Raw genomic sequence first — 21,461 nt, 5'->3', positions numbered from 1 at the left:
GGGCTAGCGGGCCCGGTCGGATCCGTGATGCAGACGCTGAGGTAGGTCCCGGGGGCAGCGCTGTGAAGGGTGGTGGGGTGGGGGTCGGGCCCGAGTCCCAGGGTCGCGAATAGTACCTGGCAAACGCTTCCTGGTCTTGCTGGGTGGCCTCTAGGGTGAGGGCGAGGGCTTCGGCCTTGTCCAGGTCTATGTCCTTAGCTTCAAGCAGTCTTTGCCGTGTGTAGTCGGAACGTAGGCCTCTCACCAAGGCGTTGCGGACATTGTCTTCCATGTTCGCAGTAGCCGTCACCGCTTTAAAGTCACAGTTCCTGCCGAGTTGTCTCAGCGCTCGTGAAAATTCAGCTATCGATTCTCCTGGCTGTTGCTGGCGAGATCTTAAGAGATGCCTAGTGTACATGTAGTTTACCGGGCTCCGGTACTGCTGTTTCAGTAGGTTGATGGCGTCGTCGTACGTAGTCATGTCCTGGATGAGTGTATATACTCTCGGGCTCGCTTGGGCTTTCAGGACTCTTAGTTTGGATCTCTGAGGGACGACGGCTTCCTCCAGGTACGATTCGAAGCAGTCCAGCCAGTGTTTGAAGTCGTTGGCTGAGTTTGGTGCCTGTGGGTTTAGATCCAGGTATGGTGGTTTCAAGGCTTGCAGCCAAGCCGGCTGGTGTGGCCCGTTGTCTGGAGGCTGCTGTTGCTGTGCTGCTGGGTGAGCTCCTTGCTGTTGCTGTTCATTATCAGACATCTTTAAAATTTAGCCAATAAAATTGATATGCCTATCAATTAGTCCAATAAAAGGCGACGAGTTAAGAACGTAACTGAAGGTTTTTATTGGCTAAATAACAGAGCCCACCCTCGTGGGTGATCCGATCCAACAGGGAGGAATACTAGCCAGTCAGCTACCTTTATACCTGGGCAGGTAATGGGCGGAGTCGGAGGTGGTCAGCCCAGGTATAACAGTGCGACAAGAGGCGACCTCGTGTAGTGATGTGACAGTGAGAACAGTGAGAACAATATACAGTGATAACTATAACAGTGGTTTACCACACCCTGCACCCTTGGAAAGCCTGCCAGATTAGCTAATCCAACCGTACACGCCATGAGACTTGCTTGATCCTTGGTGAAATGGATGTGATTGTGCACGAGGGCAAAGAGGGCATCGGTTACCTGCATGATGCAACTGTGTGCGGCCGCCTGGGAAATGCCGCTGAAGTCTGCTGCTGATCCCTGGAATGAGCCTGAGGCAAAAAAGTTGAGTGCGGTGGTGACTTTGACGGCCAGTGGTAAGGGTTGTCCACCTGGTCGTCTGGGCTGCAGGTCTTGTTGCAGCATTGCGCAGATGTCAACCACTACCTCTTGCGAAAGTCGGAGCCGCCTTTGGCACTGCTGCTCAGACATGTTGAGGATACTGACCCTGTGTCTGTAGACCCTGTTTGGGGGGTATCTCCTGTGCCGACGAGCTTCCATGCGCTGGGCCCTTCTGGCCTGTGCAGCTTCAGGTGGGTGAGCAGCAGCCTGGCACTCCTGTTGCTGCTGCTGCTGTTGGTGCTGCTGTTGTTCATGGTTCTGCTGGTGCCGCGACTAGTCTTCGTCCTCATCTAATGTCATGAAGGGAAGGAAATAAATGGCTCCCCAGCTTCTGGTATATGCTTCAGTTGAGGAAGCGCTCAGTCAAGGTGGCGAGAGGGGTTTCCCAGAAGGTCACACTGGAGATGGGTGTCAGGCTCCAAACTTACACAGCTGTGGTTATGCCTTCTAAAAGATCCCCCAGACCTGAGACAACAAAGTCCTGCCACCTGCAAATGATGGTTGATCAAATCTCCTATTTAATGCTTGACCTGCAGCTGATAGTCAGCAATCCAATTGTGCTCCCGCCAGGTTTCACCGTCGTGTTTCAGAACAGGCGTGCTTCACGTGGGAAAAGGGTTAAAATCACAAAGACCTTTCAAAATGGCATTATAGCGGCAATTTAGTGCTTGTTAAGGGCCTTAAAGGCCTATCCCGCCTCTTGGAGGCGAGACAGAGACGGGACCTTTAGACATGATTTAATGAAAATTGCTTGGAGGCAGGATGGAGGCAGGGTTGGGCCCACCTGCCAGTTTTTGCTATTTTAACCCCCCACACGCCTCCAATCCCGCCTCAACGGCCCGATGAAAATCCTGCCCTTACTGTAATATATGTAAATGAGCTCACTTGGAACTTGGCAAGTAGTTCGTGGAAAGGGCCAAAAAGCACGAGGGAGTTCGAAGGGTTTGATTTAAGGCAGAAAAGCGGTATAAATGGTTTCTTCCACATTTTTCTGCCAATAAAAGTTACTTGCCCTAACTATACCCTGAAGGTACGCCAACAACAGTGTGGGCTTTCTAGGCCATTGTGAATTAGTCTGTAGCATGTCTAAATCATTGTGTTTTTTGCAAGGGAGAAACATTGGCACAACCAGAGGCAAAGGACTGCCACAGGTGGAGGAATGGCTAGCATCAGGCCCCTCAGTAGGCATGAGGAGGAAGCTGGGCAGATACACTGGGGAGGTGGTGAGAGAAGTTGGCAAAGAGCAGTCAAGTTCAGGCTGGTAATGGGATGAAGCACTTACACAATGTAAGCTTTAGATGTCTGCAGACATGCTGATGACTAGAAAGGACGCATGTTATTGTTAACTCACATCTTCTCATTCATAAATCAGAGAACGCCTTCCTAAAATTAATGTAAATTTTTTTCTTTTACAGATGCTGAACACTTACAGAAGGGAAAGCATCTGACAAGAAGCTGGAATCTCCAGAGGAACCCTTCCTTCACCTGATTCAGCCATGCTGACATAGCACCTTACTTTGTCAAGCACCAGTCCATGTACACTCACTCGGGATGAGGGCATTTTTGAGACAGAAGGAATATCGCTGGGTGAATCACAAAGCACCCATGAGCAGGAGGAGCTGGAAGGAAATGATGACTCTCCCTGGAGGTGGCAAAAGGAGCTGCCCCTCACTGCGGAGCCAAGGGATCAAGATCTTAGGGTGCCAGGGGAAAAAATCTGTGTGGTTTGCACCACACGTTAGCACCAGGAGATGGAGCTGAAATGCCGTTGACAGCTGTAATGACAGCTGATGCCCATTCCAGCTCCGCACGCCATATCGATGGTGCCGGTAGCGCTGCCGGTAAACACTAGTGCCAGGAAGCTTGCGAAGTCAGTGAGTGTGTAATGCTCACTGGATGCCCGATCTCCAATACTTTAGCCACTTACTTTAACAACAGCGCAGAACAATGACAGGGAGAGCTGGCATCTACAAGCAGAAAGCAGGCTGCAGCAGTGATATTTCAAGGCACCATCCCCAATCAGCTGTACCGGGCAGGGTTTTGCAGTTTCAGTGCCTGTTTGCTACTTCCTACAACTGGAACAGCTCTCTTTAATTATTTCAAGATTTTTTGGTGTCGTGTGTTCGTTCAAGTGCAGAAGTCACTCATTATTTGTTAAAGGCTTCTGCTCACAACAGTTCCTCACTGTCATGGGGGCTGCAGGATTGCAGCATTACCTCAGGAGGACAAGGAGGAAAAGGACAAGGAGGAGGAGGGTGAGATGGAGGAGGACGAGGAGGAAGAGGATGAGGCAGAGGAGGATGAGGCGGAGGAGGAAGAGGAAGAGGATGAGGCAGAGGAGGATGAGGCAGAGGAGGATGAGGAGGAAGAGGTTGAGGAGGAGGAGGATGAGGACGAGGAGGAAGAGGACGAGGCAGAGGAGCATGAGGCGGAGGAGGATGAGGAGGAAGAGGAGGAGGAGGATGAGGACGAGGAGGAAGAGGACAAGGCAGAGGAGGATGAGGCGGAGGAGGATGAGGAGGAAGAGGATGAGGAGGAGGAGGAAGAGGACGAGGCAGAGGAGGATGAGGCGGAGGAGGATGAGGCAGAGGGAGGAGGACGAGGAGGAAGAGGATGAGAAGGAGGAGGATGAGAAGGAGGAGGATGAGGCTGAGGAGGATGAGGAGGAAGAGGATGAGGAGGAGGAGGATGAGGAGGAGGGGGACGAGGCAGAGGAGGACGAGGACAAAGTGGAGGAGGAACAGGAGGGAGGGCGGAGGCAGCGAGACAATCGGCCTTCTGGGCGCACTGTCTATGACCGGCTCATCAGATTCCGATTCACCTGAATGAAACCCCAGATCCCCGTAGCCCATCATATCCCCATCATACAATCCCTGTCTCATGGCATATCACAGCATCCTCCTGGGCACAAAGGTGAAATGAGAGAGACCACAAAATATTCCAACCATCATTAGTAAATTTATCTATAACATATCACATATATGACACAAATTCTAATAACTAATGACCCTTGTCCCTGCCATAGTCAAATAGCTGTCATTGTGTGCAAGGTGTGAGATGTGGGTCTGAGTGTTGCTAGGTAGAGATTGTTGGTGGGTGAATGCTGTGGGTGTGATACATTGAGCGGTGTGTGAAGCTTGTGGTACAAATGGTGGTATGTAGCATTTGTTGAAGCCTTCATTCACCCTGACCATCTGTGTAAGCTTGTTAAACTTCCTCCTGCACTGGGTATGGGACCTGGGGACCGCAGTGCTGCCCATGACGTGGTGTGCCACCTCGCTCCACATAGTCCGGCAGACTTGGGGCAAGGGCCTTCTGCCAGTTGGTACAGGACCGCTTGCTTTCTCTCCACTGCTAAAACCAATGCCTCCAAAGCTTCCTTGGAAAACTCCCGGGCTCTCTCCCTGGGGCGGCGATCTGCCATCAGCATTTGTAAATAAGTGCTCAACAATGCTGAGAATAAGGTGTTGCAGCATCAAAGGCCATCCCCTTTAATCAGTGAAAAAAGCCTGTGGCAAACATTACTTGCGTTTAAACTACACCCGATATTGGTCCATCTTTTCAGTGTAACACCAATGAGCTTGGGTTTTTAGACTAGATTTATGGCTTCAATCATTCAATGAGGAGTGAGGACAAATTCTGCATTCAGTCCAAACGATTTTCACCTGGCACTCATTCATCGTATTTAGCCTGCCCATTCCTTGGCTATAATGAATTTCTCGCCCCCAATCTCTAAAAGTTCTATTATTCATAAGCATATATCTCATCTGCAAGCAGTGGAGACAGTCTCTTAAGTGGTGCAGATGGTGGAACATTATAGTCCACAACCCATATTTGTAACACAATGCAGGCTCTATGGCATGATATGAAGAATACCCTCGTGACTGTGGCAGTCCAGGAGATCAATGCAGCCTCAAGCTATGAGGGCATCTGTCATTTCTGGAAAGGCAACAATGACTGCTTCCATAGATGGCCTAAACAATACCCTAGTTTGAGGCTTTCGGGACTTAGTTGGGACGATTCAACCTATTCTCACGTAGAACATTAAGCCTAACTGAGCATGGGACCATCTCTCATAAGCTGCAAGGAATGGTCACAGAGATTGCTGTTTCTCATGGCAGGGATAATGTGCCAGCTTCAATGTAGCCCATTCCAATACTAGCACAGGAGGGAGCTTTTGGTCTAAGCCTGGTAGGCAATGGATGGAGAAGCATCATGACACAGGAAGCAAGTCCTTCAAGGATATTGGCTTCACTGAAATGTCAAGGGCTCTGACCTTGACCACTCATCTGAGGCTATTACACTTCTTTGGGCACTGGAACCATGTCCTAAGGGTAACACTGCTGGCACTTCTGTCCTCAAGGGCTCCATTGTTACAATCCCAGCCACAAACCTCAAACCTCCTGATACTGAGATAGCACCACATAGGAATAAGAGGTTAGGGTAGTGAGTGAAAAGAGCTTTAGGCACAAGGAGTAGTCATGGCGATAAGAGGCAGCAGTAGTCATGAGACACAATGAAGGGACAAGATGGTAGTAAACAAATACATTTCTGGTAGTTTGGTGTGTTTGCATATTTTTTCCAGGGAGACTTTCTATTAGTCATCTTGTATGATGAGTAATGTTTGTAGCTGTCCTCTCCCAGAGAGGATATTAGAGGTTTTACAGAATAACTGAATGGTTACCTGATAGCATGGCAAGGGATTATTAAGGGCTTTTCTGTGTCATGCAGATGGAGGCCACCATTTTTACTCTCCAGGGTTTCCTTGCCATGAGCAGCATCTTCTTCCTTTTCAACTTCTGTGCTTGGCAGGCACACTCCTTTTGTAATGCCCACTACAATTGTGGAAACCACTGCTGAACTATAATGCAGGGCTTCCCCTGACCTGTCCATGCACTAGAAACAAGAATTCCAATGGTCTGTTCCTCAGTAATTACTGGTACAGGTAGACTATCCTTTATCCGAAAACCTCGGGACCAGCCGTGTTTCGGTTTTCGGAAAATTTCGGATTTCGGAAGGTATTTTATAAGACTGGGAAATTTGTCGGGGGTGGGTCGGCGGGGGGTCGGCGGTGGGGTCGGGGTCGGCGGGGGTCGGCAGGGGGGTCGGCGGGAGTCGGGGTCGGCGGGGGGTCGGCGGGGGTCCGCGGGGGGGTCGGCGGGAGTCGGGGTCGGCGGGGGGGTCGGCGGGGGTCGGCGGGGGGGTCGGCGGGGGCCCGCGGGGGGTCGGCGGCGGGGGTCGGGGTCGTGCGCCACTCTGGTCATGTCGTGTGCACGACTTACGCTGAACGAAAAAACCTTCAGTTTTTAGAGGGTTTCGGTTTTCGGAAGTTCGGATAAAAGGTAGTCTACCTGTAATGCCCAAGTCACTGAGTTTGTTTTCAGCCTCTGACCTTGGATTCCAAAAGGGGTGTCATCAGCCAAGGCTGAACTGGGTACCCCTGTACTATCAGCCACCCTGTCATGTCACTGTGGCTGAGAAGTGCATGTATCCTGCATTGCCTGAAAATACAAGAATCATGGCTACTCCCTGGGTATCAGGCATTGACATACCTAATGAGGTGGTTAGCAGCACTCACTATCTCGACATTCCTGTTGGTGAAGTTGATGGCATAATCTCTTTCATGATCTGCTTCTTCATCATTCTCTGTGAGGCACCATACTTTTACAGTGGTGGTAATTTTCAGGAGCAGTAAGTGGGCGGAAATGCAGAGATACCTGAGAAGCACTTGGCCATGCCCCCTGCTTCATTTAACTGCAGTGGGGCACAGTGGGATCAGGGGAGGGAAATTGCAGCCCCCATTTTTAGGTACAGAGGGTTTTACTGTCCCTTTTTACTTGCCAGACTGCCTGAGAAAAGGGCATATTTCTTAAGGAGAGACCCTTAAGTTTAGAATTGTATTTTGTACTGTCTCTAGGCCGGAATTTTAATCAGGAGGCGGATTGGGAGCGCGAGGGGGGTGCGGGGCTCAGAAGCGGTCAGGAATCCCGGGAGAACGGGTTTCCCGAAGGTCCTGCCAAATTTAACAGCAGGGCCTGATTTGCATTGAAAACCACTGTTTCCCACCCACAGCCACAGACAGGGAGGCTGGTTGGCTGCGGGCAGGTAGATCTGTGGCAATAGGCCACAGGGAGGAGGGATGGAGGTATTGGATGGAGCCGGGGGGCGAGTGTTCGGGGGCCGGAGGATGGAGGGGGAGCCAGAGTATCAGGGCTGGAGCATCAGCGGGGAAGCATTGGGGCATTGGGGGGTGAGGGGGAAGCATCGGAGGATCAGGGGCCGGAGCAATGGGGCACTGGGGGGTAGGGATGCATCGGAGCGTCAGGGGCCAGAGTATCAGGTAGAGGGAAGCATTGGAGGATAGTGGGCTGGAGCTTCGGGGCATCAGGGGTGGGAAGCATCTAAGCATTCGGGAGGGGAAGCATCAGAGCATCAGGGGGATGAAACTTCGGAGCAGCGGGGGAGGGAGAATCAGGGGAGGGAAGCATCGGAACATCAGGGGGAGGGAGCATCGGGGAATCGGGGGGAGGGAAGCATCAGAGCCGGTGCATCAGGAGGATTGCGATCGGAGGCCTTGTGGGGGGGGGGGGGGGAGTTTAAAAGCCGTGCTAAGAGGGGAATTTTGCAGCCTTTCTTCCAGTGTGCAATAAAAATAGGTTCATTTTGTGTTATAAATGTCTCTTACCTATTTGCACAGGGTTTTCAGATGTCGGGGACACAGGGGTTTTCTTCCACATCCAAAACCTTGAAGACAGTGGTATATGCTCACCAGAAGATGTGCTGGGGTAAATGTCTGCGTATAAAGCACAAATATTAAAATGAGAAGTTTGATTCACATCTCAGTTTTAACTGTTTGTGCCTGGTTTGATTTCCCACTTACTCAGAATATCATGTAATAGAACTCTAGCAGGCTAACTAAAACATATTGGTCTATAAATCAACTTATTTGACATTTGCCAGTTTTCTGTCCTCCTTTCCTGAAGGCATCAACTCATACTGGGTACAATGACATGGGTACTGTAATGTATGTACCTTTAAGGGAGAGAACTACTTTTTACAGCTCCTGTATACTGTAGTACCGGCAGTGACCACACCTGTATATAAACCCTGAGTAGTGATCTGTATAGTAAGTTATAGGGTAACCCTCATTCAGTAAACACCTGTTGTACCGTTTCTCCTGCAGTCTGTGTCTTATTATACACAGACACAACATTGGTGACGAGCAGATTCGAACCTACCTGCAACTCTGCATCACCTCCCAGGGATTCGCTCCTGGAGAACAGTGGAAGGAGGTCGAGTCCAGAAGCATGGGCATCGACCACGGGCAACCGCCCAGTCATCCAGCGGAGATTTGAGCATCGCAGGGGAGGCTGTCGAGAGCCAGGCTTGGCTTTCCAGTCACGATGGTCCAGCGAAACGGGCTGGCAACAGGTACTGCGCAGACACTTCCCGGACAGTGGCGGCTAGAGCTGACCGAGCGGCACAGAAAAAGGCCGAGCAGCGTCGACGGGGGAGAGAGAGAGAAGGCAGAGCGCACAGGGCGCAGCCAGTGTTCAGGACTGAGTGGCGTCAACGGGGAGAGAGACGAGAGAGAGCAGAGCGCAGCTGGTGTTCAAGGGCTGAGCAGCGTCAACGGGGGAGAGAGACGAGAGAGAGCAGAGCGCAGCCGGTGTTCAAGGGCCGAGCAGCGTCAACGGGGGAGAGAGGTGCGCAGGAAAACGCGAGGCACTGCCAATGCCACGAGGACTGCAGAGAGCGGCATTGGCAGCAGCGCAGGAGCAGCGCACGAAATCCACAGGTTGTCGCCATTTGCCACGAGGACCGCCGAGAGCGGCGTTGGCAGCAGCGCGGGAGACGCCATTTTAAGTCACAGCGGGGAAGAAAGGAAAGCGCGGGAGACGCCATTTTAAGCCGCAGCGGGGAAGAAAGGAAAGCACGGGAGACGCCATTTTAAGCCAGTCTAACCACACCCAAAAATTCCGAAGAGTGGCAGTATCACAGCGTTCAACAATGAAGTCGAAGATTGGATGACATATGTCGAACGCATAGAAGTATACTGCAAGGCGAATGAAGTGCCAGATGACAAGAAAGCGCTGGTATTGTTGAATTCAATGGGTGCAAAAACGTATGGCTTACTACGAAACCTAGTAACCCCAGAGATCCCAGTAGAAAAGGATTTTGAAAACATAGTGTCAATCCTACAGGACCACTTAAACCCCACACCGCTGCTGATAGCAGAAAGATTTAAGTTTCATAAAAGGAACCAGCATAAAGATGAAAGTAATGCTGAGTATTTAACGGAACTGCACAAGCTGTAGAAACACTGCCAGTTTGGAACGGGACTAGCAGATACTTTAAGGGATAAGTTTGTGTGTGGGCTTCAAAGTGAAGGAACCCAGAAATGGCTTCTATCAGAAAAGGATCTTACGCTGGACAAGGCTTTCAGCATTGCAGTATCACATGAAGCAGCAGCACGGGGCGCTGCAGAGATACAACGGAGACCGCAAGAATATGGCACAAATGAAATGTCATACGGAACAGTGAAGTGCTATCGCTGCGGCAGAACAACACACGACCATAACGATTGCTGGTTCAAGGACAAAGTGTGCAGACAGTGTGGAAAAGTACGACACATAGCAAGAGTCTGCAGGTCGGGAAAGAAAACCAGCAGCAAGAAATCTCCACAGGAGAAGTACAAGAAGGTACATAAGGTGACGGAGAGTAGTTCAGACGAACAGAAAAGTGATACAGACTCCGGAAGCAAGGAGCTGGGTTGTCTGAAACTACATAATGTGATCAAAACGGAGGATCACCAAACTATCTGGGTCACGCTCAAGATAGCAGGAGTCCAAGTGAAAATGGAATTGGACACAGGATCAGCCCTAACAGTCATAAACCGAAGGGACTACAAGCGGCTATTCTCACATATACCCTTGAGAGATACAAAGATCTTCTTGAAGATGTACACGGGGCGAAAAGTCTACCCCAAAGGAAAAATAAGGGTGAACGTTATATATAACGGCAAGGAAACACCACAAATGGACCTATATGTATTGCCAGAGGGAGGACCACCATTACTAGGACGTGAATGGATCCGGAAAATACAGCTAGATTGGCATTCCATACAAGCACTGACTGTAGATGCCAAAAAGGATGAAGACGTCACACCTGGACGACTGTCAAAAATGCTAACTGACGCACAATAAGTGTTTCAGCAGGGACTCGGAACACTAAAAGGCATAACAGCGACGATCAAAATAGAGGGAAATGCAAGCCCAAAGTTTTTTAAGGCCAGACCGATACCTTATGCGATCCGCCCAGCCGTTGAAGCAGAGCTGGAAGGTTTGGAACGTTCAGGGCTACTGTTCAAAGTGGACTGGAGCGAGTGGGCTACACCCATCATTCCTGTAATGAAGAGGTTGTTGAGTAATATGCCTGGGGAACCAAAGACGGTTCGCATCTGTGGGGACTTTAAGGTGACAGTGAACCCAGTCCTTCACACTGTACAATATCCGCTTCCGCGGATTGAAGATATTTTCGCCTCGCTATCTGGAGGGAAACGCTTCACTAAGATTGATCTGGCCCAGGCGTACCTGCAAATGGAGGTAGAAGAAGCCTCGAAACAGTACCTCACGATCAACACTCATAAAGGTCTCTACCAATACAACCGGCTGGTGTTCGGGGTAGCATCAGCTCCGGCTATTTGGCAAAGGGCAATGGAACAAGTCCTGCAAGGGATTCCAGGGACCAAGTATTATTTGGACGACATCCTGGTCACGGGCGAAAATGACAGTGATCACCTCGCCAACCTGGAGCAGGTGCTCACTAGATTGAAGGAATATGGGCTCCAAGCTAACCGCCACAAATGCGAGTTTTTCCAGAAGCAGATCTCGTATTGTGGCCACGTTATTGATAAAGAGGGGTTACATAAGTCCCTGAAAAGATTGAGGCAGTAGTCAAGGCTCCAGCACCGGAAAATGTGTCACAACTGAGGTCGTTCCTCAGGCTGGTGAACTACTACCATAAGTTCTTGCCGAATTTGTCTACAGTACTACACCCATTGAACACCCTACTGCAAACGGGGGTACCATGGAAGTGGAGTGATGAATGTAAACGAGCTTTCCAGAAGAGCAAAACATTGATCACATCAAAAGAGGCATTGGCTCATTTCAACCCAGCACTACCAATTCGGTTGGCGTGTGATGCATCACCCTATGGCATTGGAGCGGTGCTGTCGCACAAATTCCCGGACGGCTTGGAGAGGCCAGTAGCCTTTGCGTCTCGGTCACTAACCTCAGCCGAGCGTAACTACGCCCAGATTGACAGGGAGGCCCTCAGCCTAGTGTGGGGAGTGAAAAAGTTCAATCACTATCTGCACAGGCAGAAGTTCACCTTGCTGACTGACCACCAACCACTTGTCTCCATCTTTAATCCAAAGAAGGGCATTCCGGTGATGACTGCGCAACGGCTACAAAGATGGTCCCTTTTCCTAGTGGCACACCAATATGAAATCGAGTATAAGGGCACAAAACAGCATGGAAACGCTGATGGGCTATCACGCCTGCCACTGCCTACTGCGGAGGAAGCACCAGCAGTTGATCCTGTCGAAATATTTCATTCGACTATAATTGAATGCTTGCCAGTAACTAACGCTGGTATAGAGAAGGAGACCCGAAATGACCCGACACTGTCTCGGGTATATGATTTGACGGTGAAGGGATGGCCAGCATATGGCGACTCACTGTTGCCAGCATTCTCATCCAGAAGAGAACAGCTGTCAGTATGCCAGGGGACCTTGATGTTTGGATCTCGAGTAGTAATTCCACCCAAGTTAAGGGAGAGAGTGCTCAATGAGCTTCACGAAGGTCATCTGGGAGGGGTGAAAATGAAAAGCCTTGCTAATAGTACAGTTGTTTATTTTGTGAAGCTTTAATGATTCTGTGCATCAATATTTGCCTGTTGTTTATGCACGATAAGAACATAATTAACTTGAATGAAATTTGATAAAGATAGATTAATAGAAAGTGAAAATGAAAGGTAAATGTCAGAGAACTAACAGAAGCATGAAATGTGTTGTGGTGAAATAAAATTAATTAAATCCGCACACTAGTCTGTAAATGGTAAAATAGCCAAGCAGTTTATTTAAAACACAAGAACACAAAATTATTCAACAGTACAATACAAACAGACCACGGAGGTATCTAAAGGCTGATCCGGGAGTACAGCTTAGAGTTCCTGCAACTCGTTCCTGGCTGACTCCCCGAACGCTTACAGCTTTCCGTATTTATGTCTTAAAACCACAATGATTCATACTTTCACGTGACATCACATGTTTTCACGTCACTTGTTATTCAAGTTATGTCTTGCCACATTCTCCTAACAGTCTAGGTGGCGGTTGAACTGTCAGTTGCCCACCTGGTGACTTCCCTAATCTCCCAACGGCTAGTTTCAGTCAAGTGAGTTGTCTCAGTACGTCTCCTTCTGCTTTTCCTATCTTTGTCCCTTTTTGTGGTTACGTGCTGAGCCTTGTGCAAAGCCTATATGCTTTTAACTTGCTGTTGTCAGGCGGAAATGCCTTGACTACTTATTCTTACCCATAATGCTATGCTTCTACTAAGTATGATTTCTAAAAATCCACTTCAAACCCCCCTTTGGTCCATGGCTACCCCAGCCCATGAGACCACATTAAACTAAATCATACCAATTCATCCCGCCCCCTCTTCGGTGATCAGCTGATGGGTTAGGGAGGAATAGGTCTCTGATGTCAGTGGTTAAATTCCAGTGCTCATCAGGTTCTTCCTTTCCTCAAGTACCTTTACTATCTGCTGGGCATGGCGTCTTCTGCAGGATGAGCAAAACATAAAAACATATCCAAGAACCAAAACTAGCTGTGATTAACATTATACCCCAGTTCCAGATTTTATTGTACCATAGAATTTCTGCTTAAGTTTTTTCAATGTCCAGACCTTGTTTCTTTAAACTTTCTTCTATTCTATGATAATGTTCTGTATTGTCCTTTATTTCCCGCTGTAATTTCTTCCAAGCTTCTTGCTCCTCTAATTTAGGAATCGCCTTGGACTCCGGTATAACATAGGTTTCAACCTCTTTCTTAAGTTCTGTATTATTCAACGCCCATGTTTTCTCTTTGCAGGGTCTAGGCGGGTGTATATATTGGTGTCCTATTTGTGTCAGTATCTTTGGGTTGAAACAAAAGTTTGGCTGAGGAATGGGACAAGTCAGATCTTGGTGTTCATATTTCTGTTCAGTTGTGGTGACACAAAATGTCCCGTTATTCTTTGGTGCTACCCTTGTTCGGTGTATCCTCCTTGGGTGTACCTCAAGGGTGCAATTGGTGGTTTTGGTAAACCCACACTCTGCTGTGTCTCCCTCGGTGGGGGGGGGTGTGCACACCCACGTCCTTCCCTTGTGGTGGCACCCGTCCATTACCACCCCTCTTAAGGTCCCATTCCTCTGGTTATTATCTTCGTCCCTTTCCCAAATTGCCTTGGTAGGGACCTCATGATATTTAACCCAACTCTCCCTTTGTATCTCTCCTATATTAATCACATCATACTAGGGCTGTCCCTCTTCTGGGAGTTGTTGGATGGCCAATACAAAGCCAATCACCTTAGTCCATGGAGTCAGACAATTGCCTGCCCTATATATTTGTCCCATTTTACGCCCTTTACATAGGCTTTTATTTGTGTCAATCCAGGGTTCCAGATCCTTATTAGTAATCCAGTCAGGGATCTGTCCATTATTTATTTGTTTCATGTTATGCTGAGCATTCGACAATAGCCATGATCCATACATGGCACATACCAATTCCTTATGGGTTTGTTGTGATGCATTGCTGATCTGGTCAATAATTGTAGTAATGTTTTTGCATGATGGGCTACTATCTCTTCCACCCCCAGCAATTGTTTTGCCATTTGTTCTCCTGCTAGTGCCGTTTGTTGGCTGTTTCCAGTGGTTTGTTTTAATAACTTCTCTATTTTTGTTTGTAAGTCTTCTACTCCTTCACTAACTCCTTCTATGTCAAAACTATTAACTGTCACTAACCCAGTCACATACCCTGCTCCGGCCATTTCCAATATTCCCCGTTTGTAAGATAGATTTTCCCTGTGGACCCTCTAATTGTTTTACCCACAGGGAGTTCCACAATTGTTTCGTATGATTATTACACATTGCGGGCATTTCAAAAGTACTGATATCAATGGCAAGTTTAACAACTCTATGTGTTACACTAAAATACATCTCATCTTGTGTTTTTCTTATAACCAATCCCCCTTTGGCTCCGGCTTCCATCGTTGGGCAAGTTAATGGGGTGGTAGTTGGAGTACATTGACACAAAGTCCGATTGGTGCATTAAATTACTGCGGACAAGATATTCAAATATGGTTTACTGCATTCGGCAGCATCTATTCCTGACCCCGTGTCAGAGCTCGCATCATAAATTCTGTTGCCTGTACCGTCAGTGCCATTACATGGTTCGGTTTGGTTGCAGGGTATGCATCCAAATGTTTCACATATATTCTGTTTGTTACAGGTGACTTCCTTTTTAGCCACACGATCCCAATGAGGGTAAAAGCAAGGATCCACCTCATTCTTTTATCTTAAAGTTCCTGCAAAATATGAAGGGGCTGGTCGTCACCAGTCTTATTAAAGTCATCCCATTCTTACTAATTCCACCACAAGGTGTGGTGGCATTTCTTCCGTCTGCCATCTACGATGGCGCTTCCATATGTACCAAAAGAGGTATACTATCCCGATTATTATTAATATTATGAGTACCCCTCCTAGGCAAGCGAGCCACAGCTCTCGTTCCCATGCCTGATAACGCATCCGCCAATCCTCACTTTCCTCATATGGCGTCATTTTGGGGTGACCCACTTTTATTGTGTTACTATGGGTTCCCTTTTCCTTCCCACTCCCGCATCGCTGTAATTGTGACCAGTGTTTCCATCGCCCTACTCCATTCATATCCACACATGTCACCACTGATCAGTATTTCGTATAGTCCTGACCATCGAGGCGCAAACCCGGTCCGCCCCGGCAATCCCTTAACCATTACCTTTTCCCCTACTTGGGGAAGATCTTCCGGGAAGTCTACTTCCTCTTGCCCATCTCTACCTGCCTGTCGTTCTCTTACTTCCTGACTCATATCCTTAAGTTGTCTACTTAATTCCATTACATATCTTTTTATTTGATCCCATAGTGGGCCCACATCGGACCCCCCGGTGATTATACCTTCGGGCAATCACATTGCCCGACCGGTCATAAGTTCATATGGGATTAATCCTGTCGTCTGATTAGGGGTTGCCCTTTGCCTCATCAGGATAGCAGGTAATAGTTCAGCCCAAGCCTGTACAGTTTCTTGCATGGCTTTTGACAGGGCTGTCCTTTATTGTCCGATTCATCCTTTCTACCATTCCCGAACTCTGCGGGTGGTAGGGGATGTGAAATTTTTGTTTAATGCCCAATATAATGCATAGTACTTTCATCACCTGTCCAGTGAAGTGGGTTCCCTGATCAGAGTCTATTTGAGTGGGGATGCCCCATCGGGGAATCACCTCCTCAGCTAAAATTCGGGCTATTGTGTTTGCAGTGCAGTTTCGGGTGGCGAATTCTTCCACCCACCGGGTGAACAAATCTATTATCACTAAACAATATTTCCTTCCTCGAGAGCTTGGTAGTGGCTCCATGAAATCAATTTGGATATTCTCCCACGGCCCTCGCTGCCGTGGTTGATGAGCCATTCTTATTTTAATGGCCTTTCCTGGATTATGTTGGGAACATGTAATGCATTGCTGACAATATTTAGCAATGTCTCGTCCCAAGCCTGGCCACCACCAATCCCTAGATACATTACTGATCATGGCATTTTGCCCCGCATGGCTAATGCCGTGATGTAATTCCATGAGTGTTTTTCGTATACACGTGGGGGCCGCCACCCTTCCCTCTTTTCTCCATATAGAGTCCTGGTCTGGTGCAGCTCCCCACCTTTCCCATTCTTTCTTCTCCACGTCCCGTACATCCCTGTGCAATTTTACTATATTGATATCCTCTTCAGTTGTTATACTACTCACTGCTTCTTTCCTGGCTTCTAATAATATCGCCGCCTCCTGTGCTGCCTTATCCGTTGCCTCGTAAGCACGGGAGATGGACTGTGAGAAATCAAAGCACGCAGCCAGTGGTTGCGTGCTTCTCCTGCTAGCTTTCCTCTTGGTCCTAGTGCCCCTCCCATCTGTCTTCAGGCATTTGTCTCTTCCCTTGTGTTATTATGTTATTATTTCTCGGGTTTACCTTTAGTCCCGCATTCTGTAGGGCTCTGTAAGGGGGGTGGCGGGTGTGGCGCGTGCGCCCAGTCAGTTATGCCCCTGACTGTTTGGTGAGCGGTTCAAATCGCTCCCACACCGCTTGGGTTCTAGACACCGGACTTAGGTACAGGCGGCGATACAGAAAGACTTGAGTTGACAAGTGGTTTGGATGTAAGAAAACCAGGAATTTATTAAAACAGAAATTAACACAGTCTTACGAGAAATTACTAGCATAAAATACAGGCAAATACAAAATAACTATATACTTATACAGGGAATGGGGAACACATGGCACATCGAGGGAAAACAAACTATATTAACAATCCCCTTATCCTTATCCCGCCCCCTATATCTAACTAGATTACGCTATGAGGGGCCAGAATTCATGCTCACCAATCCAAAGCAAAACCAACTGTTAACGAAATGCAGATTTTGAGGTCTGGTTCTCTGTCCTCTTAGGTACCCCATCGCCACGTGGTCTTCAGGGGCGCGGTGCGGGAGCTGCTACTGCGACGCACCTTCTTCTCCTCTGCTACCATCGTCGTCTCGTCCCGATGGGTACTCCTCTTCTTCTCCCTCAGGTGGTCGTCGGCGGTAACGTTATGTTTATCGGACAGTTAACAGTCTTTGTCGTTTAGATTTTGTTACCCATGCATCGAACGACAGTATATTCGTGGTAGCGTAGGCACCTGCGTTACAGTGTTCAACAAGATGTTCGTCTTCCCAAGCGCCAGCTTATAACTCAACGCTTGGTCTTTATCGATACGTTTTTCACTGCCCTGCTCTGCCCTTATCGAGTTTTATCGTCTTCTTCATCTCTACTCGTCTCGTCTACCTGCTCAAGGTTCGTCTCGCCCCCTTTTTTGGCCTGGGCGTCCCAGATGACGAGGGACTCGGGTCTCGTTCTCCTCCCCGGCTGTTGGTATGGTGTACTTCGCTGCTGAAATCTCACCGCGGGGAGCGAGGAGAGACCCGCCACGAGGCCAGGGCACAAGTGAGCCAGGAACCAAGGGCAAGGGCCAAGCGCAAGAGAGGGCAGAGAGAGCTAGATTGCTACCCGAGGCCTGCAGTTATACCCGTTGTTTCATCCCTTATCTGCGCGCCAAATCAGGTTAGTTCATTGTTCCAATTTTGGCAGGCTGCTTTAAATAATTACAGCAATCTAAACTAACTGTTTTTAGATGGCCGTTTATCACATCTAATGGCCTGATGTCCAAGCTTTATTGTTATTAATGCATTCTAATCGGCCTGTCCGGCCTCGATGGCAGCTGTTTCCGATTACTTATGCAGATGACTTGATGGCCTCAAGTATAGGCCCAACTAGTTCTGATCTGTCTACAATCTGGCTTAATGCATATTCTAATGTTTGCTGTCTGCTTTTCCAAAACACAAAGTCCTTTTCACAGAAACTGCATTTTAGGTTTCGATTTCCGCACAGGCTGCTTGTGCTGCCACAGAGTCCAAGCTTTAAAATCTTGCAGGCTTTTGGCCACGAGGTGCGGACGCCATCTTTTGGGTACCCTCTTTAAAATGTCCATGCAGGGTCCCTTTTATTAATAACTTTGGGGAAATGTGGAAATTTTGCGAATCCTACAGCTCCCAGTACCGTAGTCAATTAAATATTGTAGAGGGATCTGCCACTATCGGATGCTCTTGCGGAGCGGAGTTATCTTATTCAATTCGGACTACACCAATTTACACCAACCAGAATTTCACCATGGCCACAATGAAAGTCTGGTTTTAATAGGTTAATTAACCTCATAACTCCAATTTAATCCAGATCAATTTCTTTTAAACTAACTTGGAAAACAAAGCAAGAAGCCACATTAACAAAGAAACAATCACTCATGCCTTGTAAACATTCAAATTCATTTTCTTCCAAGCACATTGGCAACTGTAACTTCAAGGCTGAAGCTTATCTTTTGTAAAACAGTGAACAGATAAAACTACCAGCATATTTTAAGGTTCCTTTCACTCAGCAAATCTTGTGTTTATTTTGTCTCGGCACAGATGTTAATAAAGAATCGGTGACTCAGCAGCTTTTCCTGGCTTTCCAAATCCCTGTTTTTTTTTTCTTCCTTTGCTGAATTTTCAAATTGGTTAGCCTGCAAATTAGATCTTTTTCCTTCTTTATCTCTTCCTCTGTTTTAATATACGGAGGAGGTGGTGGAGCAGTAGGTGTACATGATCGGGGGCCAAAAATTCCCCTTTCACTCTGACTCTCCTGAATTTCTCTCAGTTTTTTTATTTCTGCTCTGGCTGTTTTTAATTCTTCTATTTTTGGTTTCAGTTTGAGGGTACATTGTAAAAGCTGTCGTACTATTACTACACCTGCCTTTTGGCTACGTTTATTTTTCCCTTTTTGCCACCAAGTCTTTTGGACGGCGGGGTCCTGATTGGGACCCCATCCGTCTTTTAACATTTTGTCAATTAAGCCCTTCCGGTCATCTGCATAGAATCTAGTAAGGGTTCCTTCTGCACCCCAGTCTAATTCTTTCCCCGACACCATTTTGTGGTCTGACCTTCCCCGGTTACATACAACTCTCTAGGCTTATGCTCGTCCAGTCTCTCCACGCGGCTTAAATCCTATCCCAAAATGTATCTACACAATAATCCACTTTATACTCAACAAAGACTCAATGTTAAAATTCACACAATTTATCTCTTAGTCTGACCGTCTTTTATCGCAATGACAATGTCCCTTCCAGTACTAATTTTTACGCGTAATATATCAAGATCATACTCACTACACGTCCAAACGTGTCCTTTTACCTCTTTACAGACTCGTCACGATTCGGATACTCATTCCGCAGACAGATGGGTGACCGCCTGGATCACGTAATTTCCGGGTGGTATTCAAAATCTACTCACCCTCTTGTGTCCTCTTGGCCATTGTCCGTCTATGTTCCAACGTATCCTGCCGACTACGCCAAAATGTTGTGGCGAAATAAAATTAATTAAATCCGCACACTAGTCTGTAAATGATAAAATAGCCAAGCAGTTTATTTAAAAGACAAGAACACAAAATTATTCAACAGTACAATACAAACAGACCATGGAGGTATCTAAAGGCTGATCAGGGAGTACCGCTTAGAGTTCCTGCAACTCGTTCCTGGCTGACTCCCCGAATGTTTACAGCTTTCCGTATTTATGTCTTAAAACCACAATGATTCATACTTTCGTGTGACATCACATGTTTTCGCGTCACTTGTTATTCAAGTTATGTCTTGCCACATTCTCCTAACAGTCTAGGTGGCAGTTGAACCGTCAGTTGCCCACTTGGTGACTTCCCTAATCTCCCAATGGCTAGTTTCAGTCAAGCAAGTTGTCTCAGTACGTCTCCTTCTGCTTTTCCTATCTTTGTCCCTTTTAGTGGTTATGTGCTGAGCCTTGTGCAAAGCCTATATGTTTTTAACTTGCTGTTGTCAGGCAGAAATGCCTTGACTACTTATTCTTACCCATAATGCTATGCTTCTACTAAGTATGATTTCTAAAAATCCACTTCAAAATGAAAACTTAATAAATGTGTTCTTACACTGCTTTCTGATATGATAAGGCTAACCATACATATGCAGACTATTGGCCAACCCAGTAACTCAAACTGCAGTCACGCTTGACTCCATACTAGGAAGTCTTGAAGATTCTAGCCCTTGGACCTCCTTTAATTCCAATGTACTTGTCTTCGTGGGTGAGCATGGTCAGTTCTTCACTGAAATGCTGAACTGAATGTGAGAAAGGAGATAATCTATTTGAGGAAAAAGGACAGGCAATATTTAGTAGAAGAGTGTTTTAAAACTGTAAACCTGCACAGCTTGTTTTGACTGAAAAGACATTGCAGTGATTTTCTTAGGGTTCAGTTGATGTTCAGTGCAAATGTAGAATATTTCAGGTTAGAAATATCCAAACTTCACCCTTAGTAACTACAAGATATGTTTGAGAATGTTCTTATCTTGTTCTGAAAATGTAATCCGTGGACTGCAATCAATCAGCATTGAAAATGTAACTTGTGGGCTCCGATTTTCGGCTTGTGTGGGAAATGGTCGGGTTTCCCCGAATGTGGGGTTTCTGACACACATAAAAAAGTGTCAGCCAGCTCCACGCAATTTTCCCTCAAGTGGCCAATTAATTCCCAGCATGTGGGAAGCCTTGCTAATTGTCCAATTCCAGTCAGAAATCCCCACAGTCTGATGTCATCATTCATGGTCCTTTCAAGGTCCATAGCAAGCACTGCATCCTCTGAAGGCTTCCAAATGAACCATACAGGATGGCACAGGAGCCTGCAGCAGCTGCTGCCAGTGGCAGAGGCTGAGCTGCCTTCAAATTCGATGAGGCTTCACTGCAGGCATTATTGGATGGCGTTAGGGCCCACAGGGAGGTCCTCTTCCCTAGGTCAGGGAGGAAGAGGCCTCCCACTGAGACCAATGCTGCATGGATGCAGGTGTCAGCAGATGCCAACTCGCTGGGAGTCACCAGAAGAACCTTGGCATTACATCTCTAACTCCTTCCTTAACTCCCCCACAGTTCCATCCAGAGCCCCCGTCCTCACTGTGGAGGAGGAAGAGGCTGTGCAGCCAGACTCCTCAGAGGAAGCTCCAACCTCTGAGGGCGCAGCATCAGCAGAAGTAAGCGCACCCAGCACCAGCGCAGACACTCACACCTCGGGGGGACTTTCGGGACATAGAGTAGTGTTGTCACCTGGTGTTTCACTGCTCACAAGTGAGCCTCAGCAGATTCTGGAGACAGGGACAGCAGTGGAGAGTCCTCGTCGGAGGGCACAGGACTCTACCAGCTCAGCTCAGCTGTGCTGCATGTCGACCCTCTGCCTCTGGGTCCATCCGCAAGAGA

The 21,461-nt window shown here is 47.7% G+C and overlaps 1 protein-coding gene across 1 annotated transcript in view; it reads right to left on the bottom strand.

The window, feature by feature from the left end:
• Window positions 1–19,509, bottom strand: part of kifl (kinesin family-like) — a 205,785-nt gene extending 186,276 nt beyond the window's left edge. The window contains exon 1 of the mRNA XM_085962276.1: window positions 19,488–19,509. Within this exon, the coding sequence (XP_085818402.1) occupies window positions 19,488–19,509 (22 nt within the window). The remainder of the gene's footprint in view (window positions 1–19,487) is intronic.
• Window positions 19,510–21,461: the final 1,952 nt, after the last annotated feature.

Source organism: Somniosus microcephalus, chromosome 1, assembly GCF_052327205.1.
Source record: "Somniosus microcephalus isolate GS21.2 chromosome 1, FLI_Smic_1.0, whole genome shotgun sequence".
NCBI lineage: Eukaryota > Metazoa > Chordata > Chondrichthyes > Squaliformes > Somniosidae > Somniosus > Somniosus microcephalus.
Note: the sequence above shows the minus strand (reverse complement) of the source record. Positions and strands in the feature narration are given on the sequence as shown.